At 39.8% G+C, this 24537-nt stretch overlaps 1 protein-coding gene across 1 annotated transcript; it reads left to right on the top strand.

Annotated features, from left to right (window-relative positions):
• Positions 1–571: 571 nt before the first annotated feature.
• Positions 572–24191, top strand: GCFC2 (GC-rich sequence DNA-binding factor 2; the record flags this gene model as incomplete). Its single annotated transcript, XM_081997333.1, has 18 exons — positions 572–923; positions 1667–1774; positions 3140–3305; positions 3953–4167; positions 5216–5301; positions 6772–6887; positions 8643–8829; positions 9806–9929; positions 11605–11683; positions 12861–12973; positions 14197–14396; positions 15933–16083; positions 16347–16468; positions 17689–17765; positions 18529–18595; positions 22316–22462; positions 22808–22932; positions 24077–24191. 18 exons carry the CDS (start codon positions 572–574, stop codon positions 24189–24191), a joined length of 2550 nt encoding a protein of 849 aa, XP_081853459.1.
• Between the last annotated feature and the right edge of the window lie 346 nt (positions 24192–24537).

Here is a 24537-nt window from a genome sequence, read left to right as displayed (position 1 = left end):
AGTCATTATTATAGTAGTCATTATTATAGTATCATATATATAGCAATGATAGTCATATAGTTATTATTTACTGACATTATTTATATTTTATTGTAAATTATTTATAAATTATGTATAAATTATTTATAAATTACATTTATTATGACAAAACCGGGCAAGTTTTTGATGACCTAGCACCAAGCAGAGGAAGCCCCTGCTACAAACAGGCCCTACAAACAAATTTCATATTTACGCAAATAATTAATGATCAATTAATTGCCAGAAAAATGCCTTCCGCTTACCTACCGACCGGATACCGACCGGATACCGACCGTCCTCCCCACAGGCCTCACCCCCCCTCACGCCCGCCCTCCGGCTCCTCAACGGTTAAACGCGGGGTCACGCCCCCTCGCCCTCATTGGACAGCTGTTCTCCGTGCCCCGCCCTCCTCCCGGAGGGACGAGGCGAGGAGAGGCGTGTCCGCGCCGCCGGTCGGGCTGTGCGCAGGACGGAGGTGGAGCTTTGGGGTCGTGGCGCATGCGCGCTAGGGAGGCGGGTTGTGCCGGTTCTCCGCGGCGGTTCCCCGGGCGGAATGTTCCGGCGTCCCCCGCGTAACTTTCGCGGCCGGCCGCGCGCGGCCTCCAGCGACGAGGAGCCGGAGCCAGCCGCCGCCCTACCGCCAGCCCCCGGCTCCGACTCCGAGCGGGAAACGGAGCCTGAGGAGGGCGAGGGCGGCCCCGGCAGCACCGCCGCGTCCCCCGAGGAGACCAGGGCCGCCGCCGCGGCGGAGGGGCTGCTGCCCCCAGAGGAGCCGGCAGGCAGCCCCGGGGGCCAGGAGGAGAGTGGAAGGGCGGCTGCTGGCCAGGGGCCGCGCCTCGCCGGAACCGGGCCGGCGCGAGGGGGAAAGGTGCTGTTGAGCTTCGGTAGTGAGGAGGAGCGGGAAGGTAAGGGCTCGGCGGCGTCCCCCGCTCCGGAGCGCTGGCGGAGCCTCGCCCGCCTCGGGGTGGCAGCCGGCAGTCTCGCAGCCCGCCGGCGCGGAGGGCAGGCGCTGGAGGAGCAGCCGGGCTGCGAGCTTGGGTGAACGGGCTGCGGCCCCGCACCCCGCGTACGGGAGTTTGCGGGTGCCGCGGGGCGCAGCAGGTCACCTTCGTGCCTCTCTGTGGCCAAAAGTAGGGATGCTGTATTGGGAATGGGGCTGCTGCGGGGGGTTGTAAGAGAAATGCGTATAAAAGCTCTCTGGGATGACACGTGTGCGTGTGTTTTTGGGTGGGTGCATTTATAAGCTTTTTTGGAGCTGGAGAAAACGAGAAGATCTATGTGACTCCGTGACTAGCATAGTTAGTGATGAACTAGCTTCAGTAACTGGAGTTCAAGTGTTTAATTGACTCTTCTGGGCTGTTTCTTTTCTGGCTGATGACACGAAGCAGTTCAGGGCAGCTTACAGGATTCACTTTGCAGGCTGCAGAGAAAAAGTACATTTCGGCAGTATGGTGTTGCTGTGTTGAGGAGGCTGAGCTGCACAGATGTAAATTAAGAGGTGGTGGATCTTGAGTGGTAAAGCCACAGACTTAACGCAGCCAGAACGTTAAAAAATATGCTGTGCACACTATACGTAATACATATATATGTATATACACCTATGCTGCTCTCTTAATGTATTCAGAATCATTGTGTTTTATCTGGATAGGTGAAGAATTTTTTAAAATTAAAAAGCCATCCTTCAGTGAAGTAACCTTTAGAATTCAAAAGAAGGAAAGCCTACTGCCTGCACAGACAGAAATTGAAGAAAGTAAAAGTAAGTACTTTTTTCAGTTAAATACTTTATGCAATACTTATATGAAAACCTGTTACAAAATCGGTAAGTGAAGTGTGATGTACAAATACTGCTGTTAGATGTCTTTTACTTGTTAACTGGATCCAGGATTATACTTATAATGCTTATAATACTTTATTATACTTATTATACTTATAATAACTCTATATACATTACAGGTTTATAATTTTAATTATAAAAATTTATAATTTAATTATTTTTCCATATCACCATGGTAAAACAGTATCAGAACTTGGAGGCTGTTCTTGAGAAGACCTGGGTATGCAGAACCCCTATAGTACATCAGAGTTAATAAACTTCTGATAAATTTATACCTCGGCATCATATCTTTCAATCTGTGAGGCAACTATCCAGTGCTTATTACTGTCAAATTGCAGTGTGATCTGAGTATTTGTACTGAGAGAAAATATGAGCTTAGTAGGATTTTGTTTGATAAAACTTAATGTAAACTTTAAACTTTGCGTTATTGACGAGTTTGCTATTGCACATTTGAATTTTTTAATTGAATACAATCAGTAACCTTGATTGTTCTGGTAGTATTCCTAGTCTCATTGAACTATAGTAAGTTTCCTATTGGGGGATTTGGGCTTTGTATGTCTTACAAACAAGTGTATTTAAAAGTTCTGTTCCCCTCTATTCGCCCTTTGACACATCTGTCAAGGCAGTTATACCCTAATTGATCCTGTTAGATAAAAATAAATTAGATTGATAAATAGTTTCCTTTGCGATTCAGATGAGGTGGTAAGTTTTGTTGGCAACTTATAAGAGTATACCATATATTCTTATAACAGGTGGCACATCATGTTGTTCAGTTATCTGATGATTTACTGAAGATGTATTGGCAGATTAAGAGAAATCAGTGTTTTTAAAGAATTCAAAGATGGTCAGAGACAAGACAGACATATGTAAACCGTCATAATTTAAACAAGGACGCCCTCATTGTTAATGCAAAAAAAAAAAAAGCCAATTTCTAAGTACAGTTTATAAAGTTGAGGCAGATGAATCCAAACATGCTGTGAACTATCAGGATGTAAATCAGTTGTCTGGGAGCTAATATCATTGCTTTTGTGCATGTAAATGTGCTCTGTGTCTCAGAAGGACATATTAGGACAGATGCTTTGATTCGAGACAAGAACTGGCTTGTAAATGACTAGCTTGGAGCATTGGAAGATTTGACATGTTTTAATGAGGACAGGTAGAGATAGAGAAGCGACAAGTCTTTGCTGCAGCAAGGTGTAAATAGTTACCAGTAACCAGTTATGGCATATCAGATTCTAGCAGCTGAAACTGAAATCATGAATCTTACTTTTTTTTCCCCTGATACAGAAATCTGTCAGTTGGACCCTAGAACTCGCAACACCAAAGGCACTTGTGAAGAAGAGGAGGAGAAAGAGGATGAAAGTTATTCTTCACTAAGTGAGGACTACAACAGCTCAGACTCTGAAAATGAATCCATCTCTCCACAGAGGAGGAAGGATTTATCACCAGGTTAGTTTCCTGGATTTTTTTTTTAAAGGAAGTTATTTTACAACATTCTTTGACATATGTGACAAGGTAGGTGAGATGAATTGCACTCAGCTTAAGTCATGTAAGCTGTAGGCAGCTTGTTTGTGCCGAGTCAGGGCTACCCTTCTGAAGGAATAGGGAAAGTTCAACAATACTTTTGGTTGCAGATGTTTGTTGTATTTCTGTGTTAATTTGGGAAATGGATCAGAAAGCATGACGGTTGGTTTTGAAACAAAGGTAGCAAAGAAATTATTGTTTAAGGATGCGTAATTGCTTTCATGTGATTAAAATTTAAGCTCATTGTGCTGTCTGATTTGTAAACTTTGTATTCTTTTGTAAAATCTGTAGGTTTAGTAACCCATATCTTTTGGGGAGATGAAAAAAAGGACAGGCTAATGGCAATTTATTTAAAAGAAAAAAAAAGTCTGGACTTTGCTTTTAGACTGAGAGACACTTTTAAGGATGCTTTTCCATCTCTTTATTTTCAACATGGTAAGCTTAATAGAAAAACATCTTGTGTCCTATCTTCAGAATTGTACAGTGATCCTGAAAGTGGTGATTGTTGACATTAGGAGTGATGCAGTGTTGGTTTTGGTCTTTTGCTTAGATTTTCTTTCTCTTCTATGCAGGTAGTATCCCGAGTGCAGCTTGTATTGATGCTGCCTGGAGGAAACGTCACTTAGCCAGGACACGGGCTGATTATCTTCCACTGGATGTTTCAAACAGTCATCAGGTCTCTCGGAGAAGAGGAAACAGTGATTTAGAGAGTGAAGATGAGTCTGGTATGAAGAATCTCAATGTTGTTCCTAAAATGAGAACTCTTAGGCAGAGGATGACTGGACACATGGGTGAGTTTGAGCCATTTCTCCCAGTGGTTGTGGATTTGTTTTACTGATGTCTGGAAGAATGTGGGACTTGCCGAGTAAAGAATGAGTGCAGCAAAGGCTTTGCTCCTCAGGGGTCTTGGCAAAAGGCAGTGCAGCTGGTGCTTGATGTTTATATGGGCTGTTAATCTGATTTAGGACTCACTAATGTGGTGGTACAGGGTGCTTTGAGAAAAATTAAAAAAATTATTTTGGGCCTTTTTAACTAAAAAAAATTGCCTTGTAGGAGGCACAGCATTTATTGTGAATAAAGTTGCTGTGGTGTAAGACAAACTGTCCCACTGAAGTTTTCTAAATCCTGCTTCTGGGTCCTGTCTTCCCAGTGTTCTCCCTACATTGATGTTATGGCTGTTCTTGAAAAGGGAAAAAAAGACCCAACAACACAGCCCCTCAGAACTAAACAAACCTATTGCATGCAAAGCATATGTGGCTTTTCCATTGCTTTTTTTCCTCCTACGGCTGCTTACAGTTTTGTTTATGAAGCACTGGTTTACCAGAGTTGTAGACTGGTTTTCTTTATTATTTGATTAAGGGTTATAAACAATGTGTAACTATAAATTGATGCTGCAATTCTAATGCTAAAGAGATATTTTTGTTAGCAAAGCATATGTTTTAGAGCACTCAAGGATTTGCTGTGTATAACGTCACTGTGTTATAGTGTAACTGTCCTTATACTCTTATTTATGTGTTATACACAGGTTGGCTTTGAGACATAAAAATGAGATGTTTGTGCTCCTCATACTGCAGTAGCAGTTACCTGAGAAACAGTATGTTGGGGAAATTAATATTGGTAGGAATTCTACAAATCCCGCTAGCGATTTCCAAATCTTCCTTGCCCTTCAGTTTGGAAGTCCTCCATCTACTTTCTTTTTTAATCTGTTGGTTTTTGTGTTGTATTGCTTCCCAGTAACAGTTGGAAGAACCACTGTTGCTTTAGAGGTAGGAGAATATGGGAGGGGAAAAATAGATAAAGGATGTAATTACATCTAATAATGATTGTTTTCACTTCCAGTGTCTGTGAGTGGTGAATCAAGTGAAGATGAAGCACAAATTAAGTGGGAAGAACAGCAAATAAAGAAAGCTGTTAAACTCTCTCAGGTGACACATGCTTTCCTAACTGTGGGGAGGTGCTTTTTGCTCATTGGCAAAAGAGCTTGTTCTGGAGTACTGTCTTTTCTCTTACCTGCCCTCACATCTGAAGGTTAGGAAGTTACACCTTAATTCTTCAGAGAAAAGGCTTCAGAGAAATCGGGAAAGATGATAATGAAAATCTGTAATCTCTGTTTATGTCTAGCTGTTCAGAAGCAGGGTGTTATTGTCTACCTGCATGTGAAAAGCAGAGAATAAAATTCTGAACCTGGATTTTTTTACTGCCATGCAAAGGATCTTGAAAGCAAGAGTATGCAACTACTACAAATGTCAAAAAGTCACAAAGCAAAAATTATGCTTTTATTATGCTAAATTTCTGTTGGGTGGCAATCTGAGAGCTCTTTTCACAGTTTAGCAGAATTCTGTCTCTCTCTTTCTGGTAAGCAAAAAAACTATCTTCTGATGAGCTGGAGTTTTTGTTTCTGGCTTGAATTGCCTGCCCTGGATCAAATTAGGAAAATCTGAATAGCTAGTTCTTTATTTCAGAATAGACAGTTGTAGACATTTCTGCCTGCTCAATGGGAGTAGTAAAGACTGGGAGAAAGTTACATATTTCTGCTGCTGAATTTCAAATCCAGTATGATTGGTGTTTTTAGGTCCTCATACTCTACTTGTTTCTGGAAGACTTAGTTTCTGCTATTCGGGAAACAGCAACAATTTTTAGTAGCAGACCTTGTTGATTGCTTCAACTGATTGTGTTTTGGCTCGATTTTAACATACAAACTTCTACAGCTTTAGAGTGCAAAGTGTCTTTGATTTTATAAGCTAAAATTCAGTAGAATCCTTTTTTAGTTATAATTACAGTTAAGCTGAGTTGTCAGAATGAAAAATCTGTCTTTTGGCTGCTGGCGTTGTCAGAAGGTAGCAGTCATATTTATTGGGGGTGAGGAAACCAGGAAGTTTAATATGAGAAAATAGAAAAGTGACTAATAAGTGGCAAATAATTTATTATAAATATATTCAAATACTTTTAAAAAAGCAAGATATGAGTAAAATCAGACATTATCACCACTGCTTGGCTGTAGTTTTTCTACATTCTGTATTTGGAATCTTAGTACTAGTGAAGTCTCAGCTGTCAGTACAGAAGCATTATGCATTATTGAAAGCTGTTAATATTTTTAGACCAAGACAGCAGCTGAAGCGTACCTAAATTATGGATCACTTTGTGCTGCTTATATGTTTATGCACTATATGTTTTCTACAACATATATATGCAGCTTTTTATACTTTGTTTTCCTTGCTTTTGTGTTGTACTTTTCTGTACAATATTTTCTGTACTTAATTAATTTGATGATTGAAATATGTATCTTGATATCATATGCCTTGTGTGGTTGAATGATACATCTTGTTGATCTGTAGAGCTGCAGAGGGAAAACTTGTGTAAATAGTGTATTAAAAATTAACACAAAATTGTTGTAGGAAACTTACGATGATGCCTCCCTGCATAAATCTCAACCAGCTAAACCAAAGTTTGATCCCTCTGTTTCTCTACCACCTGTGAACTTGGAAATTGTGAAGAAACGACTGACTGAAAGGTAAATCCTGATCTGATTAACTTTTGAGTTGTCTGAGTTTTCATCACAGAACGAGAGATGACAGCTTTGAAGTCTTATTCTTTTCCCGGAGTATTAGAGGATTTTTGGGTTGTTATTTCATGTGTAATATGCCTGTTACCATGTCCAGTAGAGTACTACAAATTTTTACCTTTATCTGGCAATGTATGTTGTAGGGGAGCATTTTGACTTTTCAAGAGTGTTTTATCAACCAGAAATTTAGAGAGTAAGTTCATTTAAATGACAGCAGCTTTTTATGCTTGCTAGTAGTTTTTGACAGGAGCGTTGGTTCAATGTTATGTTTGCCCAGCAAGCAAAACTTCAACCAGGGCAGATGGAGCTGGCAATCCTAGCCTTCTTATGGTGGTTCTTATACCAGCTGCAAAAATAACTTGAGTATTTTCTACAGCAGTGGTAAAGTCTCCACAGCCTGTTTAGGCAACAGAACCTGCCTTTTTTTTTTTCTGTAGTCATGTGCCAGGCTGTGCCTTTTCCTTAGCAGTTCAGCTGCTGTATGGGCAGCTGAAGTGTCCTGGGGTGGAGGTGAGAACCTCCAAGAGGGGGTGCGAGAAGGACAGCTGGGGTCAGGCATCCTAAGGTAAGCCATCCCCTATCATCTCTCAGATCACTGAGAGGCAGCTGTTCAGATAAGTTTAGACAAGTAACACTATACAGCTGAAACATAAATATGCGCCATGGGCTTGCCCTGAGTTCTCTGTATATGCTTTGCATTGTACAGATCATCTTTGACTTGCTTGTTTAAAGAATTGCAACTAAATTGAACTAAATGTGGAATTGTATGCTTTATTTGCCATAATCACCTGAAAGGAATGAGTTAAATGAAGTAGAAAGTTAGGTACGGAATCAAGTAAGATTGATGAATATAAGACTATCAAGAGTGGGAAACCTATTTGGAAGATAGCAAGAAGGGGAGGGGGACCCTGTTTGATGTAAGCTTTATAGATGTGTTTAACCTGCTAAATGCTGAAATAGCTTTTTTTTTTAATCTCTAGCACAGCAGAGAACAATTAGCTTAGTTCAGTTACTTTCACTGAAAAGTGTCACCTGCTTCAGGGAAGTGAAATAAATTCTGGTGTGTTTCTTGGTTCTGTTACAGGCTTGCTCAAGCTGAGCAAGCACTTGGGATATGTAAGATGGAAGGGGAAAAAAAAGAGGAAGCGGAATTGTAATATATGTAAATGTTCCTGTGCTACCTATGTAACGGTTAGTGACATAAATTCTGGGTTTTATCAGCTAGTAGCAGCAAGAGTCCTCATTTGGTTTGTATTTAGTAGCGAGCACATGGTGAATGCTTACAGGTACTGCTATCCATGCAACTTATATTAAACTAATATGGACATGCTGACGTGAACTGTAGTTTTCCCCAGATTACGTTGGGTAGAATCCATTTAATGTGATACCACAAAATTTGGCTTTTTATGTTTTTGGGAAGCATGGTATGTTGAGTGATTTAGCCAAAATGTCAGTAGTGCATTCAAAACTAGCACCACACAAGTAACATTTGAGTCTCCAAAGTATGATGTTTGTCCACACCCCATCCTTCTGCAAATGTTGGCATGGGTAAATCTTTCAATGCTGCTTAGGTCAAATGCAAGTACTATTATTAGCACAGACAAAGATTTTGTATTCCTGTGATTATAACAGGAAAAATGTTTTGGAATGCATCAGCTGTTAACTTGACAATAGTTTTAGTTGTCTGGGTTTCTCCTTTTTTAGGATAACTTCGTTACAGGATGTGCACTGTGCCCACCAGAGGGAGTATGAAAAATATATGGAGAACATTGAAAGTTCAAAGATGACTGTCCAGGAGTTAGAGAAGTCTTCGGATGCAGCTGTGAATTACAAATTCTACAGGGCCATGAAAACATATGTAGAAAACCTGATAAACTGTTTGAATGAAAAAGTATGTATATATTCCTCTTCCATTTTTTAGATTATAAATGTGCATTCTGTCAATGAAAGATGAGGGTTTTTTGTTGGGAAATGATGTGGGGCAGTGCTCAGTTAAAAATCAGCTGTATCAGAAATTTTAATGTAACAGGAAACAAAATCAAATCAAACAACAACAGGAAAAAAAATCAAAGGGCAAACAAATCAACCCTTACCTGAAGTGATGATCAAGCTGGTATTGGTATATGACTTGTTCTGTTATCTCATCTGTATTCCGTTGGGTGAAAACAAAATGTTATTGGAGTTTTCTACAGGTCTAGGAACCAGAGTACACTGAAATTGAATGAGAGGTGGCACTTAAATTAATTTTTGGGATCTCTCAACACGTCTCAGGGTTACGTAACCTCTTGTTAGGTTCGGGCTGGGATTGAGTTAGCCGAGCTCTGTGAGAATTTGTCTACGTTATCAGCTGCATCTGTTTCCTGAACTGCAAACCTTGTGTATTTAAAAAGATGAAGATTAGGAGAAGGGGAGATGCTGCCTAAAGTTTGTCCTCAGTGAAAGTAAACTGCTTTTATGCTCTATAGGTAGTGCTGTCAAATCTAATTTATGTCACTTAATTGCATCTCAGTTGTGAATTTCTTTATGTAACTTAAAAGAGGGCAAATGTTAGTTAATGAATACATTTTCTTTAATGGCTAGTGGTGCGAGAGCAAACTGAAAGCAAGCTAAGTGCATCAATAGTGTTCTACTGAACCTTTTGTATGAAGTCTTAGGTAGTCCTGTGATGAGCAACTGGCATTTAGTTTGTGTTTTTCAGTCTTACAAAAAAACCCGAAAAACTCTGATGACCAGAAATGTACTTTTCAATCTGTAATGCTTTGGTTCTAATTTCATACCTATACTGAAAAACCATGGAAACTGGGTTTTGTTTATTCTTCTGGGATTTTAATGAATTGAAAACCTGATTACTGTTTACTGTATTTCAGCTGAAATACATAAATGATGTAGAATTGGCCGTGCATGTACTTCTTCAGCAACGAGCCATGAGAGTATTGAAACGAAGGCAAGATGAGCTGAAAAATGAATCTGCTTATATTCAGCATCTGACAAGTTAGTATGAAGATAGACATTATCTTCTGCTCAAAGAATGAATGTTTCAATAAGAAAAATACAGTTACTTTTTGGATTAAGTTTTTAATTTTCACCTTTGATCTCCTTTCCATTTCCCATTGTCAGTAGGTGTGCTCTGCTATACCTCAGTTGAAATCCTTACCTCAGTAAGGCCCATGATACTATTTTTTTGTCTGGTTTAATAGTGAACATAATATGACCAAGTACTCTGTCAATTTTTAGTTGTTCAACTTGGCAGTTTTCCATCAATATTTAAAAAGAAAAACGAGTCACTTTATTAATAGATCTTAAGTTGGAGGAAGCTTGCTAATGGAGGATTCTGTGAATATATGAAAAAGCAGTGTGTTTACTTCACAGCATCACTTTTACTTGAGTGTCTTTAAGGCTATGTGTGTGCATAGAATGGAGATTTCAAACTAGGAGGTGACACGTGAAGTGAAGGGCATGAAGAAACAAGCTTCTTTGTGTAAGGGTTTTATCTAAAAAAAACCTGGCTTTTTGGTTACTGTAGGAAAAATAATTACAATTTTCTTGTATTTTCTTTGCATGCCGATATATTGTTTATATGCTGCGTGGATCTTCAGCTGCTGCTGTTTTAAAAAAAAAAAAAAAAAAAAAAGAAAGAAACCCCCAAACCAACCAAGCCTCCAAAACCAAACCCATTAAAATTGTTTAGGCAGATCTAAGAACGATATGCTTGGACCTGCTGGGCACAGATGGAGGCCAGATGCACCAGTTTCTGGTAACTACTAATCATCTGGGTTCAGTCTTTTCACTACACAGGGTAAATGATTAGAGAAAGCTAGCAGCCTGTATGATTTGTAAAACGGTGTAGTAGACTGACAGCAGGTGTTAAGAAAAGGGTAGTGACATAATAGTTACCATGAAAATTATTTTACTTCCAGCCTCATTACAAATGAGACTGTACTTGGATATTTAACAGCACTTTTAATTGCTTTTTGTGTTCCTAGTTTTATTTAATATAGTGGAAAGGCTGTTTTTTCTTCTATGATAATATTTCAGTAGTAGTAGTACACTTTCTTTCTGGGATTTTATGCACATATCAGCCAGCTAATAGTGGTACAAATGAATGGCCCAGCTAGAAAATGCTTCTAGTTTCTACTTCTGTGTTGGGTTCAAGACTCAGCGTAGGGATAACGGATCACGCAGTCAGGGACCACTCAGATAGGAGACAGTGGGGAGCTAACTAATCTTGAAAACTAAATGCAATGATTTTGAATAGTGTAAAACTTTAAAAGTTTATTGTAATTTATTACATGGTTTCTTTTTTGACATACAGATGAAGGTAGATCCCTATACTTGCCTTTTTCAGGCTGCTAAGAACCTATTGTGGAAGGCACTAACTTCCTTTTCCAGGATTGTGAAGCAGTGAGCATTGACTGGAGTGTCATCAAACTTACCTTTTCATCAACTCCTTCAAGGGAACAACCACATCTGACTATACGCAGTTAACACATAATATTTGCTGTGCGTTATTCTGGAGGCTGTTAAAGTTTTGATTAGGAGGTGTGATTTTTCTCTGGCTATTTTCCACATGAAAAACAATAGAAGGAGAATCGGTGTTTCCTTAATGAGAAAATAGGAACTTAAAAATCATACCATTTTATTTTTGGCTGTTTCTGTCTTGTGATAGGTGGGAATGACAAATCAACTAATGGCAGATTGGAAGATGATAAGAAGACACAGCTTCTGGAAATGTGTGAACATCGAAGGTAGGTATTATGTATATGTACACTTAACTCTGATAAATGTACACTGGCTTTCTGTCATTTATGCAGTGATGACTGTAAACCTGTAGGATTACTAAATGAGATTATTAAAAAAAAAAAAAAAAAAGTATTTGCTTTCCAAAACTCAAAGTATTTGGGAACCCATCTATTTGTTAATGACATTCTCTTCGTGTTGATTTGAATCTGAATGCTAATAGAGCTTGTTATTTTAAATTAACCAGTCTTAAGTGAGGCTATTTACAAAACTATATGACAGAAGCTTTTTCTGTCCTGTTGTACTAAATAAAATTATGATCTTATACAGAAATATATTTTTGTATTATTGTATAGATAGCAAAAAAATCAGGCAGTATTGTTGCTGCTGGGGGTGGTGGTGGTGGCCAGTGAAGCAAAGCAATATCTAGCCTCTCCTCTGCTATCAGTGTAGGCCAGATACTACATTTTGGATATTAGAGTGTTCAGAGACTTTTTTTCCCCCCCAAAGTTATTGGGACCTTTGGAAGTTTTTTCAGTTGCATTGATGCCTCAACTCATAACTGTACTTTGAAGTGGCAAGAACTTTGGCATTTTACTGGATGAAAAATGACACAATAAAAAATTCCACTTGAGGCATTTAACCTTTATGCTATTTTATGTAAATAACTGTATGAAATCATTTATACATGTCATTTTCGTATCATATATCATTTTCCTGTGGCAGAGATGCAAGCTACTGATTTTGCAGCCTGTTATGATTCTTGGCATCATGGCAATAGTGTTTTGAGCTCAAATGACACTTGGGTGCTATCACAATTTTTCTGTGGGTGGTTGCACAAGTGGTCTGGAGTAGTTTCCTCTACACGAAAATGGTCGGAGACACTGTCCATTGTGTAATCAATGAGTTACTAGCCTCATCAGCAGGAATGAGGTGAAGTGAAGGTTATTACATGGTTCATAAGGGAAACCAGAGATGTTTGTCAGTTCCCAAAGCACCTCCTTCTTCCACAATTGCTGTGTCCTTAGAGTTAAACAGTTACTGTTGGTCCCTGATTGCATTTCCTTAGGTTGTTACTCTGACAACTCCTTTTTAGTACCTTTTCTGAAGTAGGATTATTTTTCATTAAGCTTCCTTCTGCATACGAGGGGAGGATAGCTCACCTGAGTTCATTACAAAATACAGGACTTGCAGGCGGCAACTGAGAGAGTGTTCAGGGGAAGCTGATCACCATGAAGGCATGTCGAGTGATGATGAGCTGACTCCGACAGAGGTGACCGAGTTCCAGAAGACCAAAGGTTGGTGGCAGTCTTACTGTGATGTCCTAGAACAAAATCTTTTTCTGCTTTTTTTTTTATGATTTTATTTTTTTTAGGAAAGGTGAAGAGATACTTCATTTGAGATACATATTCTTAGTTACGCACTGTAGAAGAGAAATGCATTCAGACAGTTCCAACTAATGACTTGGGAAGAATAGATGTATGGTTGTAGATTTCTTTTGGTATGAGTTTTGGTGTGGTGGCGTTACACATTACTGTTTAGAGTGGAAGTAAGGTCTTTTAGATTATGCCAAAGCTGATCTGACAGTACTCAGTGCAATGCTACAACATGTTTTGTGTAATCAATTAGTTGTCTGAAGATAGAGTGAATTAAAGGTTGCTGTTTTAATTATCTTGAATGAATGGATGAAGAGAATCAGGGAAAGGCATAATACCTTTTCTCCAGAGAACAGAAGGGTTTTCATGTCTGAAATTGTATCACTGTGGTATAAAGTTTGAAACATAGTGGTTATATAAATGTGTGGAATAGATCATGAAGAAACTTGCCTTTTTTAGTCTTCTGACAGTATTTGTTTCTGAAACTGGGTTTTCCAGGAAGCCAGTTTTAAAACCCATTTCAGTATCAAGTGTTGTTGTCCCAAATCTGGGTTCTTCCACCCGGTGTGCAGAGAGACGAAAAATACACAGAGCTGAGATATTTGCTTTTATTCCAAATCCGTGCAGAGTTGGGTGCTAGGTGGTAGACCCACAAAGCTAGCACGCCTCAGTTAACCCACAGAAAATATTTATACGCTTCCAGCAACAGTTATCAGTATTTTTTAAAAGTTGTCTCCATTACCCTTGTTCCCCTTGGTTCTCACAAGCCTCGTCTCCACTTAAAGTCATAGCATCCTTTTTTTCTAGGCATGGTCAGTGAGGAAGGGGCTTTTGTGAGGCTTTTTATGCATATTATATGTTAATTATATGTTAATTAGGATAGTTCACTCAAGGTTGAGTAGCTGTGTTTCTGTTGTGATTATCTTGTTCCTTCCCTCAAGGTTGCACCTTGTTAACTGCTCAGAGACTAAACAATCCCCCCACCTTAATTCCTTGCATACCTTCAATGGTGTGTCAAAGATAAATGACAAGAAATATCTGTATGATAATTGCATTTATGTCCTGTAGATGCATAAACTTTTCAGCTTATGCCTCAATAAGTTCTGTGATTGTTTCTTTTTATTCCCAATGAATATTATCTATAGATAACGTTTTAGAGGATAGTAGGAAAATCTTTGAAGATGTACATGCAGATTTTTGTGACATCAGAAAAATACTGTTGAAATTCCAGGAATGGAAGGAGAAGTTTCCTGACTCTTACTGTGATGCTTATATCAGTTTCTGCCTGCCTAAGCTATTAAATCCGTTGATAAGAGTTCAGTTAATAAATTGGAATCCTCTTGAGGTAGGTGCGTCAGCTGACTTTGTTTTCTTCAAAAATTGTATGTGTGTTTTTCTTCAAAAATTGTATGTGACTCCTATGCCACCTGCACCTGGTTTGGGGCAACCCCTGGTATCAGCACAGGCTGTGGGGTGAAGGACTGGAGAACAGCCCTGCCGAGAAGCACTTTGGGGGTGCTGGTGGATGAAAAGCTGGACATGAGCCAGCAATGTGTGCTTGTAGCCCAGAAGGCCAGCTGTGTCCTGGGCTGCCCCCAGAGCAGCGTGGCCAGCAGGGTGAGGGAGGGGATTCTGCCCCTCTGCTCCGCTCTGGTGAGACCTCACCTGCAGTGCTGTGTCCAGCTCTGGAGCCCTCAGCACAAGGAGAGACATGGACCTGTTGGAGTAGGTCCAGAGGAGGCCACCAAAATGCTCTGAGGGCTGGAACAGCTCTGCTGGGAGGACAGGCTGAGAGAGTTGGAGTGGTTCAGCCTGGAGAAGAGAAGGCTCCAGGGGGACCTTATTGCAGCTGCCAGGACTTCAAGGGGGCCTATAAGAAAGATGGGGACAGACTGTTTATCAGGGCCTGTAGCGGTAGGACAAGGGGTAATGGTTTTAAACTAAAAGAGGGCAGATTTTAGACTAGATAGAAGGAAGAATTTTTTCACAATGAGGGTGGTGAAGCACAGGAACAGGTTGCCCAGGGAGGCTGTAGATGCCCCATCCCTGGAAACATTCCAGGTCAGGTTGGACAAGGCTCTGAGCAACCTGATCTAGTTGAAGATGTCCCTGCTTATTGCATGGGGGGGGTTGGACTAGATGACCTTTAAAGGTCCCTTCCAACCCAAACCATTCTATGATTCTATGCTTCTGGGTATTACACTGAAGCAGTAAGCTATAGTCAGTAAAGCCTGTTATGTTTCTGGACTGTACCACCTTTGTGAATGTGCCTTTTCTGCCTTATTCATCTTTGTTGACTGGTGGCATGTGTGGGTATTTCTGGCAGTCTAAAGTATGACTGAGCAGAGGCACACTGTTTGCAGTGAAGACTTCTGCATGGGAACTTTGTTACATGGCTTGTAGGGACATTCCAGAACCCAGGGTAAGTACTTTAACTAGAAGAAGTTCCATTTCTTTTTGTCACATCATTTTTTATATATGAATCATTTTAATCTGTATTATGAGAAATGAGATGCAGTTCCTTCCGTGCATAGCACAGTGCATTAGAAATTAATAGAAAGATACTGTGTTGGTCTCAGAAATTGAAGCATGTGGTTGGACTCTTAACTGTCTCCTTTCTCTTTACCTCCAGCCCTTTTTGCAACATGCTCTGTAAAAAGAATTCTACAAGGTGTTTGAAGAGATTTTTGACAATTCCATTCTTTTAAATTCTAACTTTAAATCTAGTTTTCCTGATGGGCTGTTTTGGTTTGTTCAGCAATGAGGGGGGATCTGAAATTAAGTGAGAATCTTTGTGGTATCATTGGGTATATTTTTTTGCATGGAGGTTTTCTCTGAATCCTGACCAGCTGAACAATTAATAGGAATGATTTTTCTGCAGAATGTTACGGAGTTGGAAGAGATGCCTTGGTTCAGAGCTATAGAAGAATTCAGTGATGCCAAAAGCGTGTCTGAACCAAAAAGGGATGATGATCCTGATCAAGAAGTTTTGCCTAGAGTGATTGAAAAAACTATTCTTCCAAAAATTACAGGTATAGTAAGATTGTCTTGAAAATGTTCACTGCAGCTAGGTAATCAAACCCTAAATAAGTGATGGCTATCAAATAATTGTTGGTAATCTTGGACCACTGTTATATACCTTAGTTCCACAGGCTGAGGCTAAGGTAGCCTCTTTTTAAGTGAGAGCTTTTTATGTGTTTAGTTCTGCTACATTGTAATGCCTTGAAACTAGAGCAGGTAACCACTTGGGTATTGTGAATGAAACTAATTCCTTTTTTTTTTTTTTCCTTCCCAGCATTTGTAAAGAATGTGTGGGATCCTTTATCTACTTCACAGACAAAGAACCTTGTACAGCTTTGCAATAACATGTTTGAAAAACAAGTCCTTTCCAAAAATGAAAGCAGTCGAGCAAAAGAGGTAAAAGCTCCTGTGGCACTGGGGAAGGGAGAACTTCATCCACTGTGTGAGCTTTCTGTGTGTGCTCCTGTGGGCACTTAGAACATTGTCCTGAAGTTATTAGGTTCCAATTACTTGTTTGTTTTGTGACTTTATATTAACAAGATTTAACAGTTAAACTTTAGTCTCTCTCATGCTCTTGTTATTGAAGATGGTAGGAGATGGGATACTCTTGAGGCAGAAATTAGCTCCTGCTCCTAGAAGAATTCTGCCTGTACCTATCAAGAATCTGATCATAGATCTAATCTTGCTTCACTGCAATAACAATGGTTAGAATTTAGATTGGCATTTAATTATCTTTCAAAATTTGAGCTTTAAATGCGCATAATGCTCTAGTGGTGAACTCCTTAAGTAGATCTAGATCTACTGTGAAGTAGATCAAGAATTTTAAAATTTGAAAATCCCCAAAGGTTAATTGGCTAAGAGAAAGACTACTTTGTAGTCTTAGCTATCTTCTAATAATTATTTTGATACACAGTCACTCTAGCATTCCCTTCTTCAGCCTGATTCTGGTTTTATTCTAATGTAAATCTGGAGGTTTATGTAGTATAAAACTGGTGAAGTGGGTGGATGTTTAGCTCCTGTGTACGAAAAGAAATATTTTTAAGAAAATGTTTTATGCCTCCCAACTGAGCCTTCCAAAGGTTGCTGGTTTGAAACCATGACTTGAAGTCAAGTGGTACAACTGACTTTAGCCAAGATACCATTTGTATGGAAAGTAAAGCAAAGCAGAACTTTAAATAAATAAAAAGGCTTTTAAAAAAGGTGGATGGCAGTCTGGCACCTAAAAGCATGTTGCCTAAAAATGCATACTGTCCTAGCTATGGTAATTTTTTTTACATAGAATTTCACAGCTTTTTGTGGGGATCCTATGTGCATAACTTGTTTTGTTGTTAATTTATACAGTTTTCCTGCTGCCTTGCAAATTAATATGCAAAAAAAGACCTCAGGGAAATAACTTAACCTAGAGGCTTTTTTTAAGATTAACTTTATAGATAATTACAGCTGTGACTTGTCTGCTGTTTTTCATATATTCATGGTATCAGCTGCATTATATGCAAGTGGCAACTCTGCTTAGCTTTAATTATTTTATTCACCTAGAAGTGCAATATGTTAACCATTGAAGTTGCTATAAATGGAAGATGAAGTCTTTCTTCAACACATAATTATTTTTTTTATAGGACTTGATGAACATGGTTGTTCTAAGACTGAAGAAATCTGTAGAGGAAGATGTCTTTATTCCTCTGTATCCTAAAAGGTAAGCTGATTCTGGGACTTTTTTTAAACTTTTTCTTAAAATTCCTGTACCCTTCTACCCCACAGATGTAGAGGAAATATTGTAGACATCCACTAATATCTAGTGGAACAAACATGCCTTCTACTCTTTCATTACAGGAAAGGTTATAAAGCCTTATTCCTGTTTATGAACTTTTTTTATAAGAGTAACTCCACTGACATAATGTGTTTTTGCTTCTGTAACCAAAAGCTTTCCAGTATATGAGACCCACAGTCTGGTTTTAGCATAGCAACTTATGTCTGAGGGCCTGTGTTATTTTAGGTGGTCTGGTGTCATGTGGCTGTGTTTCCCCCGATTCCTCCTGTCATTCCTAAAATAATTTATGTAGTTGATGCTTACTGCTGGACACTTTCAAAGACAGGAATAAGCAGGAGCTGGGAGATGTAGGGTTAAGATACAGCTAGCAGAGAAGCTTTGCTAAAGCTGGTGTGGGATGTTTGGTTCTAAGCAATGCTGTTTTGATCTGAATCTGTGAAATGTATTGTGTGGAAACACAAGTGTTTCCAATCAGTAATTTTATTAGAAATTATTTCATAGTAGTTGTGTTGTAATGGGTTCAAATTGACAGCTGTTTCCCATAACCTTTGTTCTGGCTGTGGCTGTCACTGCTGAAAGAATGCCAGAATTAACATTCATCAGTGTTTAAGAGATTAATTGTGTATCTTTCAAAAGCAAACAACAAAAAAAATCCTTATTTTACCTTTCTTCTTCTTTCCATGACTAGCACTGTGGAAGACAAATCATCACTATGTTCAAAATTTCAAGAAAGACAATTTTGGTCAGCTGTTAAGGTAGAGAAAATATACCTGTTTTTTTTTCCCTTTGAAATTAATTTTAGTGAAAAAATATTTTGCAGTCAGTCAGGAAATATATCTTCAGGCAAATATGATTCCTGGGAGATTAATACATTTTATTAGGATAGATAACGATTTTTCTCAGTGAAGGATACGTTCTCTGTGCAACCTGCATGTGATGATTTAAGAATGAACTATAAATGAAAGCTTTATTTCTGTTTACTGAACTGGTACATCTTCTGCAAGAGACTTTTGATCTGACCATCTGTTCCTGTTTTTTTTTTTTTTTTTAAACTTGAGTGGGTCAGCCAGGCCCGTTGGCCTTATATCGTATTAGTTAGTCATTGCCACTCTAACAGGCTGAACACTGTGGTGACAGGCAGGTTCTTTTGGGGATCCTGGACAGAATGATGATGACACTAAGTTGTAGGTACAATTACAGCTTTATTTTTTTAACAGAATTTTATGATCAGCATAGCATTTTATCATCAAGGTAGCACAGGATTTCTATAATCAGAATCAGTGCAGCACAATTTCGTAAGCAGCATAGCGTGGAATTTATAGCACAGCTTATTCCTAATCACCTGGCCCCTCTGCAGATTGGGTCTAATCTTAGTATTTGGCTTGCAGTGTCAATAAAAGTCATAATCTAGACTCGAAACATGTAAAAGAATAAGAGTCACTCAGTCCTCAGAAGAAATGGGATGGTGGAGGTGTCCCTGGCTGCCAGTGGGGCTCATGGGTCTCACTGTCCAGCAGCAGTTCTGGTGCAAGTTCCCCTTAGGACTTGTAACTTGATTTTGTAGACAGTGCTCTGTATGGTGTTATGCTTCCCTGTTCTGTGTGGGGCCACCACCACTGCTTGGCTGGGTGCCTGGGACCTTCAAGGCTGGTAAGGAGGGGAGTAGTCAGCCTGGCACCCAGGAATTTTGAGGCTGACAGGGAATGGAAGAAGAAATCGGTTTGCTTTGTCTACTTGGTGCAGAGGACCTTCATGGTGTGATAATGAGGGGAAAGGGGGCTAATATGTGACCAGCTCAGTCGCAGAGAATGGCCATTTGCCTTATAAAATGATGTTAGTTATTCTGACCCATGTTGTAGAATATAATCACTGCATATGTTCATATAAGCACATCAGCACCCCAAAAGTAAATCTATGCTGAGTTGGGAATTTCTGAATGCCTGTGATTCAGTTCCTACTTATGATGTTTCCTCTACTCCTAGATTTGGTTTCATACTGAAGATGAGATTTAGGTGCATAAAACCCCATTAAAATCCCAGGCAATATTCCAGTTCCCCTGCTATTCATGATGCCTAGCACTCCAAAGGCTTCCTTTTGTTGTGATGCAGAGCTTCCTTTCTGCTGAAAAGCCTGGAAAGCTGGATGTGTTAAGGTCTGTTTGGCAAAAGACTTGTCACCTCTGCTCCTGGGGCAAGCTGCTTGTGCAGGAATCTGTTGTGGACAGATGAAGAGAAAGCAAGATGGTGTTTAATACTCAGGAGTTAGGACACCTTAGTTAGCAAAAAAGGCAGACTTGGGATTCTGATCTCACCTTCTAGGACTGTGTGTTGCATTTTCCTGGAATCAGACCTGAGTGCTTTCCCCTGCAGATTGAAGTTTTCTCCTTTAGGCTTTTGATTTCTATCTTCACTGTCACAGTGGTTGTCTTTGAAGGGGTGATATTGAAGAGTAAAGTGTTCTTGCTCTGTGTGTCTCTGTGTATCTGTTGAATAGTTGTCACATTTTTTTTCTGGAGTGGAGGTGTGAATTCAGTCACCTCAGGGTAAATAATACTGCAACTCACCTGTGTTAAACTCTTGGGACTTACTTAATACTTAGGCTAGTGTAACTCATCTGTGCTTGAAACTGCTCTCTGGTACTGAGACCCACTGCCATTGTGCAGCTCCCATGCTATTCATGCTGTTAAGCCCTGTCTTTCAATATGGGTTGCCATCTTCACAGTGATAATTAGGAATGGCCTCTAAACCATGCCCAGAAATTGTATGGAGAAATACTAATTGGCTTGGGTGATAAAGTGAGACAGGAACTCTTCTACTGCAGAAGTACAGGTGATGGAAGTTCAGTGTTTGTACCCTGGTATTGCCTAACTTGTCTAGTTGTTACGGTTTAACACGGCAGGTAGCTAGAACAACGACACAGCAGTTTGCTCACCTCACCCCCCAGTGCGATGGGGGAGAGAAGCAGACAGGGAAAAAAAAAAAGGTAGAACTCATGGGTTGAGATAAAGACAGTTTAGTAGGACAGAAAAGAAAGAGGATAACATTAATGATAAAAGAATATACAAAACAAGTGATGCACAGCATAATTTCTCACCACCTGCTGACTGATGGGTGCCCAGCCAGTTTGCAAGCCACAGCACCTCCCTGGCCAACTCCCCCAGCTTTATATACTGAGCATGACGTCATATGATATGGAATAGTCCTTTGGCCAGCTGGGGTCAGCTGTGCTGGCTGTGCCCTCTCCAGCTTCCCATGCACCTCCCGCATTGTCATTGGCAGGCCAGCACAAGAAGCTGGACAGTCCTTGACTGCTTAGCAAGAACTAAAAACACCAGCATGTTACCAAGATTATTTTTGTCCCAAATCCGAAACACAGAACCATGTCCGCAATCAGGAAGAAAATTAACTCTGTCCCAGCCAAAACTAGGACAGTATTTACCCATTATTCTATACCATCTGTGTCATGTCCAGGTCCTACACTTTTCAATCCATTCCAGTTAATCACTACCACTTTTCCTGCCTCTTGGTATATACACACAGATATCATTCCCTTGGTTTATGGGCCATGCCTCTAAAATGTCTGTTGAGTTCATTTAGTCCATGACTTTGGGCTCCATCTGTCATAAGTCTCTCTCCATCAGATACTCCAGAGAAATGTGCAGAGGTGGTGGGCTTTGTGAGTCCTTTTTGGCTGGTGACTGTAAAGATAGCATGCTGTGTCTGTAAGGGTAAAATACCTTCAGGTTAACACTTACCTTAAAATTAACCTATTCTGAGTTAAGGGAAAAAATAGTCATGTTCTGACATCACTCAAAAATGATAACAATTAGAAGGACCTATAGTGATAGGAGCAACAGAAGAAAACTCTTAGTACCTAATAATACTGAGATCAATTACAAAAATATTTCTTTGTGGTGCTGTGAACTGTGGCTACCAGCCACGAGGGACTGCATGTAGTCTTATCCTGAGCAGATGTAATAACTTTTTCTACTTCTGTCTTGGAGTCTCTGAAGGTTTGTTTAGAGTTGGATGCCACTTGTTCTTGGTCCATATTGCTTGTAGGGGTAGTGTCTTAAATACTCTCTCCTTCTTTCATGCTTTCAGATTTGACCACTAGCTCTTCTGTGAAAAGAATAAAGCATCTTCTGTACTTGGGCCTTAGAAAATTGTTAACCTACTGAAAGGGTAAAATGCTCTTCCCAACCTTGGGAGGTCATATATACACATATTAGGGTATAGTTCATATGCACATGTAAAATTAATTATCCTATGTGATAAGATTATTTACTATATGCAGCTTATTAGTGGCTAACTGACAGTAAGTTTGGAGAGTGTCCGTGCTGCATTTTGAGTAGTTAAATTGGATGGACATACTATTATCTTTTAATTTTTATCTTATATAAAATTTCTAATATTGTGTTTTAGCACATTTCCAGTCACCAGGTATACATGTTCTCTGTTTCTTCATTCCTGCAGCTGCTCTCCAATGTTCTTCTTTGGGATGGGATTGTACGAGAAGATACAGTCCGTGATTTGGGACTGAGCAAGTTGCTTAATCGTTACCTTCTTCTGAACCTCTTAAACACACCACCAGGGCCGGATAATATAGAAAAGTATAATAAGGTACATGTACGTTGGAAGAGTTTATGCTGAAAACTTTTTTAAATTCCATGAAGAAGGGGTCTAACTTGAAGATGGAATATTTAAAAAAAAAAAAGTAATTAAAAATTAAAAAAAAACTTTTTAAATGACCTTGGTGCATAAAAGCATTTTTGAGCAAATATTGCTCCATAGGTTCTTAAGAATAACTACTTGTAGGGATAATCAATCTTGGTTTCAGAGAAAGAACACAGTTCTAATAATGACTGAAGCTGCCAAAAAGAAAAGTCCCTGTCAGAAGTGATGTGACTTGGTTGTATTGAAAGACTTTTCGTCTTAAACTTTTCCAAATATTCTTTGGGTGAACAGGTGGTTGCATGCCTCCCAGAAAGATGGTTCCAAGATCTTAAAAGTGGATCAACTCTCCCTGAGTTACTGAACTTCTGCCAGCACTTGCTGCAGTGTGCACGTATGCTACACAGGAACAACTACAGGTAATGGATAAGGCTTTCCTTGGGATTCAAGCACTTCCTCATATACTTTGTGTTAAATATTCTTAAATTCCTTAAGTCTCATATGTTTGACACTTTCAAGGATGTTCTCGTCACATAGAATCATTTTGGTTGGAAAAGACCCTTAAGATCATCAAGTCCAACTGTTACCCTAGCACTGCCAGGTCCACCACTAAACCATGTCCCTAAGCACCACCTCTACACATCTTTTAAGTACTTTCAGGGATGGGGACTCAACCACTTCCCTGGCCAGCCTGTTCTGATGCTTTTCTCCATGAAGAAATTTTTCCTAATATCCAATCTAAACCTCCCCTGGTGCAACTTGAGTCTGTTTCCTCTTGCCTGACCACCTTCTACTTGGGAGAAGAGACCCACACCCACTTCACCACAACCCCCTTTCAGATAGTTGTAGAGAGTGATAAGGTCTCCCCTCAGCCTCCTTTCCTCCAGACTAAACAACCCCAGTTCCTTCAGCCGCTTCTCATCAGACTTGTGCTCCAGACCCCTCACCAGCTTTGTTGCCCTTCTCTGGACACGCTTGAGCACCTCAGTGTCCTTGTAGTGAGGGGCCCAAAACTGGACACAGTATTCAAGGTGTGGCCTCACCAGTGCCAAGTACAGGGACACAATCACTTCCCTACTCCTGCTGGCCACACCATTTCTGATACAGGCCAGGATGCTGTTGGCCTTCTTGGCCACCTGGGCACACTGCCGGCTCATGTTCAGCCGGTTGTCAACCAGCACCCCCAGGTCCCTTTCCGCTGGGCAGCTCTCCAGCCACTCCTCCCCAAGCCTGTAGTGTTGCATGGGGTGGTTGTGGCCCAAGTGCAGGACCCTGCAGTTTGCCTGGTTGAATCTTGTACAACTGGCCTTGGTCGTATATACATAAAACAAAAGATGGAGTCCATACTGTAAAGGAGTGCTTCTGCAATTCTAGTTTAAGGTGATAGTTTGAGGTGCTGGGTTTTGGGTACTGTTACCAATCAGTGTAGCCAGGGTCACCTTGGAAAGTGGCCAAAGGAGATACCTGATACCTGACCCTTGAAAATTAATAAGCATGAAGCGTACTTAAATCAGATACATAAATGCGGTGTTCTATCAAATTTTTATTTATTTTATTTTACAGTCATGAAACAAAAGAAGTTCTTGTCCTGCTGGCAAAAGTCAAAGCTCTGCATATTGTTGAAGACTTCATTGAAGAGTACAAACTTGAACACCTTAAATCAATGATTGGGAAATAGAAATTTTTGAAGCAATGTTTATATTACGGAAACAGGCTGGATATTCACACTAAAGCAGTTCTAATACGCGATTTAATTAGTGGGTCCTGCCTACTCAAAGATGTAATGGTGATCACTGTCTTATTCTTAAATTCTTGACGTTTTTTCTCCAAATGTCTTCTACTGCCATCTACTCTTAGGTTAAGGAGTCTTTTTAGAAGTTACAGTTGTTGAAGTGATGGTTCAAGCATTCTAAAACGTATGACGATGCTTTACTGCTTTACCCTTTTGGAAGGATTCCTGGAAGGATAGAAAGCGCCTGTAAAGTTTACCACTGCTAGCATGTAGACAGCTTTACAAGCTATTT

Source organism: Phaethon aethereus (genome assembly GCF_964289735.1).
Source record: "Phaethon aethereus genome assembly, chromosome: 3".
Classification (NCBI taxonomy): Eukaryota; Metazoa; Chordata; class Aves; order Phaethontiformes; family Phaethontidae; genus Phaethon; species Phaethon aethereus.
The sequence above is the reverse complement of the archived record's forward strand: the minus strand, read 5'-3'. Positions and strand labels throughout refer to the sequence as shown.